General features: G+C 38.2%; 1 protein-coding gene across 1 annotated transcript; it reads right to left on the bottom strand.

Annotated features, from left to right (window-relative positions):
* Positions 1–1,439: 1,439 nt before the first annotated feature.
* LOC127966732 (prolactin-releasing peptide receptor-like) lies at positions 1,440–4,835 on the bottom strand. The gene is made up of 2 exons (XM_052567936.1): positions 4,158–4,835; positions 1,440–3,438 (listed from the first exon to the last, which is right to left on the bottom strand). The coding sequence occupies exons 1-2, from the start codon at positions 4,637–4,639 to the stop codon at positions 2,802–2,804; spliced, it is 1,119 nt and encodes a 372-aa protein (XP_052423896.1). The 5' UTR covers positions 4,640–4,835; the 3' UTR covers positions 1,440–2,801.
* Positions 4,836–9,629: the final 4,794 nt, after the last annotated feature.

The raw sequence follows: 9,629 nt of genomic DNA, 5'->3' as shown, positions 1-9,629 counted from the left end.
AAAATGGAGAGCAAAACCAGAGAGACGTGGAAGAAAACGGAAGACAACCATCAAAATGGATAGAAGAATAACCAGAATGGCAAAGGCTCAGCCAATGATCACCTCCAGGATGATCAAAGACAGTCTGGAGTTACCTGTAAGTACTGTGACAGTTAGAAGACGTCTGTGTGAAGCTAATCTATTTTCAAGAATCCCCCGCAAAGTCCCTCTGTTAAAAAAAAGGCATGTGCAGAATAGGTTACAATTTGCCAAAGAACACATCAACTGGCCTAAAGAGAAATGGAGGAACATTTTGTGGACTGATGAGAGTAAAATTGTTCTTTTTGGGTCCAAGGGCCACAGGCAGTTTGTGAGACGACCCCCAAACTCTGAATTCAAGCCACAGTACACAGTGAAGACAGTGAAGCATGGAGGTGCAAGCATCATGATATGGGCATGTTTCTCCTACTATGGTGTTGGGCCTATTTATCGCATACCAGGGATCAAGGATCAGTTTGCATATGTTAAAATACTTGAAGAGGTCATGTTGCCCTATGCTGAAGAGGACATGCCCTTGAAATGGTTGTTTCAACAAGACAATGACCCAAAACACACTAGTAAACGGGCAAAGTCTTGGTTCCAAACCAACAAAATTAATGTTATGGAGTGGCCAGCCCAATCTCCAGACCTTAATCCAATTGAGAACTTGTGGGGTGATATCAAAAATGCTGTTTCTGAAGCAAAACCAAGAAATGTGAATGAATTGTGGAATGTTGTTAAAGAATCATGGAGTGGAATAACAGCTGAGAGGTGCCACAAGTTGGTTGACTCCATGCCACACAGATGTCAAGCAGTTTTAAAAAACTGTGGTCATACAACTAAATATTAGTTTAGTGATTCACAGGATTGCTAAATCCCAGAAAAAAAAATGTTTGTACAAAATAGTTTTGAGTTTGTACAGTCAAAGGTAGACACTGCTATTTTTTTGAACACACCCCTTTCAACTAATTGCCCAATTGCACAGCCTTAAGAGCGTGCATATCATGAATCCTGGGTCTTGTTTGTTTTCTGACAATCTACTGAACCTACTGGTAACTTGTTTGCCACGTAGCAATAAAAAATATACTAAAAACCTTGATTATTCTGGTTAGTCACATTGTACTGCTATTATTTTGAACAATACTGTATATATATATATATATATATATATATATATATATATATATATATATATATATATATAAATGCAAACCCAAATGTTTTCTGTTTTCTCTGCAATATCTAATTAGGTAATAATTAAGCCTTTTTTGCAAATCAGCAGGGGTTTTTTTTTTCAAGATGCAGGGCTGTTTTGAATAGCCGTGTTTGCAGGAAGTAATGTATAATCTCATGTTGTTTGATTTATGCCTGTGCTTTTTGCATAAATTGCAGCTTCTAAAATGTCCAAAACAAACAGATTTTCTATTAACATATTGTCCTTTTGGGTGATCATTCCAGGGACGTTCATTCCTAGACCCTGATCATATTATTAGCGTCCGAGACTTTAAAATGCCCCGCTGGTGTGTGATCTCAATGGTGGCAGTCACAATGATTTAAAGTGCCTCTTCTCATGTTGTCTTGTTTGTATGGTCCTTCATGAGAGCTGTTGGTTGTAAGATCAATTGCTGCTTTGATCAAAAGCCCTTCTGAGGACAAGAACTCAGTCGACGACTTGCATTCTGATGTCTGACGCATTTGCACACTGGAAAATATTAGAAAGTCATTGCGTTAGAGAGGCTAGCACACAATATTTATCTGACCGCTAACCGACATTTACTTAAAAAAAAAATATATATGACAAATGCCAACTGATTAAATGCAAATCTTTGTTTTAATGAATAGCATGCAATAATTTAAACAACTTGCAGAAGCTTTCTCCTCAAAGCACAGATATTTTTTTTTCTTTTTGTGTGCGTTTGACTCAAATGCTTGACCCTTTGCTTTCATTATGAATCAGACTTTAATATCTCTGATTATCATGTGAGTGCTCACATATTGCACTGCACATTTATAGTGTACTCAATGATCACAAAATCCGGAAATTGCTAATGGAAAAGGAAATTGGCAAAAAAAGAGGCATTAATGACGTCAAAATAAATTAAAGCAAAACTGTCCCTGTTTACTTTAAGTTTCTGGATTTATTTTTTCTTTGTAAACTTTCAGCAAAGCGGATGTTCTTGGTCAGACCCTTCAATTCCTTTTTAAGTTAAGGTCACCAACATCTCCACCTTTCACATATATAGAAACTTCTCACCATCCGTTTAGTTCCTGATGAATAAAATTAATTACCATCCTTTTTATTTTTTACATCCTTTTACTCACAAAACATCACATTACAGAGCAAAATGGGTTGCAAATGTCTTTTTCTGTCTAAATGGTTCCATAAAGAACCTTTAACATCTGAACAACCTTTCTGTTTCACCAAAGGTTCTTTGTGGCGAAAGAAGGTTCTTTAGATCATACAAAGGTAAGAAACAGATGGTTCTTTAAAGAAACTTTGACTGAATGGTTCATGATGGAACCAAAAATGGTCCTTTTGTTATGGCATCGCTGTGAGGAACCTTTCAAGCTTCTCAGATTTTTGAGAAAAGCACAACATGAAGGTTACAATCATCTTTTTATTTCAATAAATAGCGATGAATCAACTCAATACTGTACATAAGGAATCATTCAAGTTAGCATTTGCAGTCCTTCAATTAAGCAAGGGTTTCCATCCAGCATGTCGGTTTGGACCCAGACATACTCTTTTTTCATTTCGTGGGCAATTTAGATCATCATAGGCATCATAGCACGACGCTCGCTGTGGCGCATTGGTTGGCCGTTATGCCGATGCGACGGTGGCAGGTGAACATCTTGCGCAGCTCTGTGCGGAAACGGTCGTGGAGCCAGGCGTACAGGAACGGGTTGCAGCAGGATGAGCTCATAGCGCACAGATGACACAAGAGCTGGATCAGCAGGAAATGGCGCTTGTTGATGAGGCGGATGTCGATGTCGCGCAGGACATTGAACACGTGGATGGGCAGCCAGCAGACTCCGAACGCCGCCACCACTAGAGACACCAGCCTGAAGATCTTCCGCTTGCGTGCCCGCTGGGCCTCGGCCTGGTCACGCGTTCGGTGTCCGGGGGCCACGCAGTTGCGGAGTTTGACCGAGATGCAGAGGTAAGAGACGCAGACTGCGGATAAAGGCAGGATGTAGGTCAGCAGCAGCGTGCTGTAGGCGTACACCAGTCGCTGCGTCTCCTGGCCCAACCAGAACTCCTCGCAGATCGTCAGACCCTCGTCTCTGAACTCCACATGATACGTGTGGGCCACAGCGGGGGCGACCAGCACACACGACAGCAGCCAGATCCCAGACAGCACATAAGCGCAGGCAGCCATTGAGATTCGCCTCTTCAGAGGGTGCACTGTAGCGTAATACCTGTTACAACACACAAACATTTAGGCATTGTTATATATATATATATATATATATATATATATATATATATATTTGAGAGTTTTCTGTTGTCCTTTTGCAATATCAACACACCTTCTTGTGTGATTTCACACCTTTGGAGATATGAAGGATGCAAAACTACTCTATAGGTACTCGAGATTAATATGAGATTGGGTAAAATTGTGTGTTAGGTTCCCTTTAATGACAGAATTTTTGGGTGAACTAACCCTTTAAAACCACGTTAATTCTCACAATCAATTTAACTGTATTTTTACTATAGTAACCGAAATGTAGTGTTACAGTGTTTTTTATTTATTTAAATCAACATTAATTCAATGCAAATTTAAAAATAAAATTGCAACTTTTCAAAATTCATATTATTACCTCATTATTTATTTTTGATGTTTATAGTAAAAATAAACTGGATATCAGTAATGAGACAATATGTCACGAAAACATCACAATGCAAAACTGAGCTTCATTTTTCTACAATTATTAAAAAAAAAATTGTCAACAAACATGGATAACAGCATGGATAGTGGCCCTCCTCTCAAACTGCAGTCCTCACTTCCTAAGCCAAACCTCTTGTGATCTCCAAGTCCTTTCAAAAGAACCATCATTCAGTGCACATCCTTCGCACATCCTTTCATTCAAGTGATACGACCCACTTTAACCACACTTAGCTTTGCTACCATTCTCACCTGTCAACCGCAATAGCCGTGAGAGTGAAGACGGACACGTATACAGTGACGGGCTGGATCAGGAACACCAGGTAGCACATGAAGCGGCCGAACGTCCACCCGTGAGGACTGAAGGCGTAGGCCAGCGTGAAGGGGACACAGCTCACACACATCAGCATGTCTGAGAAGGCCAGGTTGCCGATGAAGAAGTTGGTGACGTTGTGCATCTTCCTCGAGCGGCAGATGACGTAGATCAGAAGGTAGTTACCAAAGACGCCCACCAGCACCACAAGAACGTAACAGGGGATGATAAGCGGCTTCAAGGTCTGCAGCAGGGCGACGTCTGCAAAGGGATAGTTGTGAGGGCCCGTGGTGTTTTGGACCACCTTCACCTCGTACACTTGGCTTCCAGGAGGCTCTTCAACATCTTGCCAGCCAGAGCTCTCCATTCTTTGATCACAACGCTCCTGTCTCCACCTGCTGGACGAAAACACAAAGGTCATCGCTGGTTAATGTGTGATTTTCAGATTACAATTGATCAGTTTGGGTTTTCAGTTTTGTAAACCTTCACACTTGTTCTCGCTCAGTCTTGAATACGTTGTTGCATAACTGCTCAGTTGTTATTTGAAATGCTTTAATGTACCTATCTGAAAGTGACTTCAGAAAATGGAGGTCTTAAAATAGCTTTTTGATGCATTTTTCCAAAGAGCCTGTGTACTTTCACTATGAAACAATAATTTTGAATGTCAGAGCTTAAACGCTGCTTAAATTCAAAAGTTTTATGTAGTTTATGCAGATAAAAAAAAAATACTGAAATGCCAATCATTTGATGAAATGGCATTATTCTTTGGTCTTTGCAAAAGCAAATTTTTCCAGTTTGATAAAATGTTTCATTTCAAACAGAAGTTGTATATGGAAGTTGGAGTTAGAAGCAAAAATGTACCTTTGCTATCAGAGTCAGACAAACAAGAATAAGGAATAGGTAGGCGCTGCTTAAATTCAATTGGCATTATATTATCTTGCAGAGTTCAGGTTTGCAAAAGTGAACCTTTGCAGTTTCATAAAATTCCCCCTTTCAAACATTGCATGGTGAAGTATGAAATAACTACAATATAGAAGTTACACTATGACATTTGGGATTCCTCAATAGAAGCAACTTAATTCAATATGTTTGCCTGCTTAAAAATGAATTATACATAAAAAATATTGATAAGCAGTTGACATTGAATTGATTTGTAAAGTAAAGTAAACTGCATTTATTTATTTGTTTTTGTTTTTTTTATGTTCATTTGCAAGCAGTTTTTAAGATCTTTTAAAATGGGAGGTACTGCATACATTTTCTTGTAAAAAGTAATAGGCTATATTTAATTCTGGAGTTCATAAACCAAGATTGTAATGTCATAATATTCATAAGGGCAGCATCTTATCACATATAATCTGCTAATGGGGACATTAGATAAAAAAGGAATCAATTCCAGACAAGATAATTTTGTTCTTTTTGGAAATGAGTCTGCAGTACCATAAATTAACCCATTCATTATCTTGCCATAAGTGTTAATTACCTCTGGAAAGGGAAAATACAATAATGATAAATTATTTAATTTAGAAATAAAGCATCCTGTCTTCGGTTACATCCTTAGAGCTTCCCAAACGACCTCTCAAGACTCAGAAAAGGTAAGCTGTCACTGAGGCGTTACCTTGAGGTACAAAAGCTAAAATACTGCATATTTGTAGCCTACCTTATTTAATAGTACATATTAACACTTTAGAAGTACTTTACAAATCAGTACCTTTTAAAGGGGTAAGTTACCACCAAAGTGAAGAAACTGCGGTAGTCTATATATTAAATATTTGATTAAAGATTTAATCATAGAGCTTATTAACAGCACACACAAACTGCAAAATTAAAACAGATTCCTAGCTTTCTTCACCCTTACAGACTGCAGCCTGTAGGCAGAACTCTCCTTCTGTTCCTATCTGCTGGCTGCATAAATAGAAAAATCAATGCACAGTAGAATTACCAGTAAAAAGTTATTTGCTTTAGAATATAAGAATATTACATTACCTAAGATAAAGAGATACTCCTGCTTCTGAGTGGTGTGGGAATACACGTTGTCTCCGGTGCGATGCGGTTTCAACAAGCAAACCACAGAAATGAGCGCGAGACTGAACGTGCTGCAGGAACTGAAGAAGCTCAACTTCTGAGTCACTGAAGACCGTCCTAATGAGAGCGAAGTCTCGATCCTCCTCAAGAGAGGGCGAAAAAGAAAATATCTATCTATCTATCTATCTATCTATCTATCTATCTATCTATCTATCTATCTATCTATCTATCTATCTATCTATCTATCTCCATACACTTATTAAACAACGTTTCACTATCCATCACAAAAGTTGACAAATTTGTCAGATAACGTTGAGCGAAATGTCGTTGGTCTGAGGAGGTAACTGTACAGCAGTTAATTAGTTCGCTGTTCGCTTGCTATTGGACGGCATATCTGCAAAATGGTGTAATAAATTGTGAATTAACATATCATAAATAGGCGAAAAACGCTTTACGTATCGTAACTCCGCTATTATGCCAGTACGGTTGCGCGAGAACCTCGATCGCCCTCGAATGGAAATTAAGCTGGTCGACATTGGCTATAAAACGTCGACCTAAATTAAAGTCATAATTCGTACATGCTATATCTGCCTCTGTCTGCTGTCCATATGAGGGAATGGCTTTATCAGCGCTAGTTTATTCATTTTTTATTTCAAATGTTAACTAATTTGCAGCAGGGCCGTTGAAAAATAACCGTAGCTTTCAAATATTACGCCTCGTCTACTGCTTTTTTTTTTTTTTTTTGTGAAAACATCAACGTTTGGAATGGCATTAGGGTGAGTAAATAATGACAGAATTTAAGTTTTGGGGGTCAAGTTGAACTATTCCTTTGAAACAGAGAAACATTAGCTACAGGCTAGTGACACAAAACACCACCATTCAAATAAAGTAAAATTGGGAAAATGCTAATTTGATACAAGCACAGATGGCAAAATAATGAGTCAAACGAATGAGCTTACATTCATTTTGTGTTACTTATGAGGCAAGTTTTAAATGATGACATTTCATGGCCTGAGGATCAGAAATCATCTCGTTTGTGCTGCCAATAACAAGCACCTGCCAGACAAACACCTGCTCGGATGAATAATAATGACCTATAAAAACACTAAAACTAATTTACACCACCATTTTTAGTGACACGCTATTTTTATTTGCTTGGCTTTTGAGACTTGATTTGTCGCAAGTGCTTTTATCACATTTTAACCTTTGCTATGATTGTTTTTTGGCCCACCATGTATTAATGAGATAATTTTTTGGTCCTCTATGTTTTAATGAGTTTTCTTGATGATCTACTCAAAGCATCTTCTCTGAACCACCCTTTTTAACAGTTACTGTCTCACTATTGCAGAGTTCTGGTAATGAAGAGATAAACAAAACACTTGAAAGCGTGCCACACAGGTCTGACATTCAGAGAAATGCTCTTTTGCGCATCTTTGTCTGTGGACATTTCATATATCAGAGCTTGGCTTGAGGGGAAAACATAATGTGGCACCTAACATCATCAGCGAGTGGGGGTAGTGCAAGCTAAATTAACATCATATTGGTCTGCACATTATCAGAATATACAAGGGACAAGCTTAATCACGCAAGAGAATTTTAAACCATTTACAGCCGCCATCCCATTCAGAACAGAACATTCACACTCTCTTTAATTTATATTCGGCTACATTATTTGATCATTTGGGAGTCGTGTATGGCACTTGGCAGCAAAATTGACTTTTAAAATCTCTTTCTGCACACATTATTTTACTGTAATATGTTTTACTCTATGAGGATGTCTGGCTAATTTGTTATTTGCATAATCAGTTTCTGCTTGTACTTTTTTTTACATAATATGTATACTTTTTTTTTTAAATACACAGTATTATGTGCTATTTTATTTATTTTGGTACAGATGGATGCATGGATTGATAGACAGACAAACTGTGCAGAATGATGATGATTTGTCAGTCTCAGATTGTTCCTGCAATTTAAATTAAATGTGTTTATATTACATTAAATGTAATCTAAATGTCATTTGACATTTATTATTGAATAAATGTGACTTTGGCCTTTAATTTAGATTTATTTGATCAGGTCTCGAAGGCTTCCACATGCTCATGGCAGTTACCGTCCTGCTGTCCGAGAGCTGTTTGCCTGGCAACAGCAGATGTGTCTTCTCTGGTTGTTAATGGCTTTTATTTGCTTTGTTATTATGTAGCAGAACATTTTCTTTCATAGGCGTCAAAGGGCGATAAATCATTTTGGATGCATAAATCCAAGGCGTCTCTGTTGGAAGAAAGTGCATTTAAAGTGCGCTTTTTATCGGCCCTCCTCACAAAACACCCATCCATTTAGCTTTTTAGTGACCCCAGCTCTTGGCTATTCTCATATCATAATTCCTTTTCTCATGACGAACATCTTTATTTTGGCTCCACTTCATTCTTATATTCCGCCTTTTGCTTTCCTCCTTATATGTTTGTAAGCTCGTTGTCACAGTTGAGAATCCGATTAAAGTCTCTTAAAAAGCTCAGAAAACATCTCTGTGGACGCTGAAATCTTGTTAATGTTATCCATTAATCTGCCTTTTACATGTTGCTATGGGAAATGATCACATTCTGGTATGAGTGGTGAATTAAATGAATGCCCTTATTGTATGCGCACTGAATGCCACATGGGTTTCATTACGTGTCATGTGCTCAGCCTGCGTCGAAAGACCATCATAACAAATCCACTTATTTGTCATTTTTGTACAGAGCATGTGGAGTGTTTTCTCTGTGGAAGCATAAACCTGTCGTCAATTATTCACCTCGTGTAGTTCAAAACTTGTACAACCTGTAAGTCTTTTATTCTGGTTTGGAACAACATGAAAGTGAGTAAATTATGCCAAAAAAAAAATAGATTTCTGAGTGAACTATGCTTTCAATATCAATTTGTCCAACTGAAAATGAGTGTGAATGAAACTCATCACCCTGCAAAGCCCCTTTGCTAACATGTGTTTGTCAAGATCTACACGGCTTGATGTTCTACCTCCAGCATACAATGAGCAGTGCTCATGGGCGTCATGCACTCATTATTTCTGAGGGGGCACGAGTAATGCAGGCATTCAATCTAATCAAATTCAATCTGAACAGAGTTCGGTCTGGCTCAGCACCAGCCAGGCGAATGCAGATTTGAATTTAGCAGCTGGTTACGTGACGCACTGAAAGATCCAATCATGGTATGATTGTATCAAATATAAAAAATATGATTTGGCTATTTTTGTTTTTTGGAGGCTGCCTTCAAAATCCAATTGGCTCAGAAATCTTATGGGGTATGTGACGCCATGGCAGTGCTGCACTGGGTGTACAGTACGTGCATTCACAAACATTTTCAGTTTTGTTGAAAAGACGTTTTGACTAGAGGTAGAC

Source organism: Carassius gibelio, chromosome B10, assembly GCF_023724105.1.
Source record: "Carassius gibelio isolate Cgi1373 ecotype wild population from Czech Republic chromosome B10, carGib1.2-hapl.c, whole genome shotgun sequence".
Lineage (NCBI taxonomy): Eukaryota > Metazoa > Chordata > Actinopteri > Cypriniformes > Cyprinidae > Carassius > Carassius gibelio.
This window is presented reverse-complemented; position numbering and strand designations above follow the sequence as displayed.

What these genes read in the sequence shown, in the direction of transcription:
- LOC127966732 (XM_052567936.1), bottom strand. Translation starts at nt 4,639, where the DNA reads ATGACCTTTGTGTTTTCGTCCAGCAGGTGGAGACAGGAGCGTTGTGAT. An exon ending in ACGGCTATTGCGGTTGACAG is followed by an intron (nt 3,439 to 4,157) that starts GTGAGAATGGTA and finishes GTGTTGTAACAG; the next exon opens with GTATTACGCTACAGTGCACC.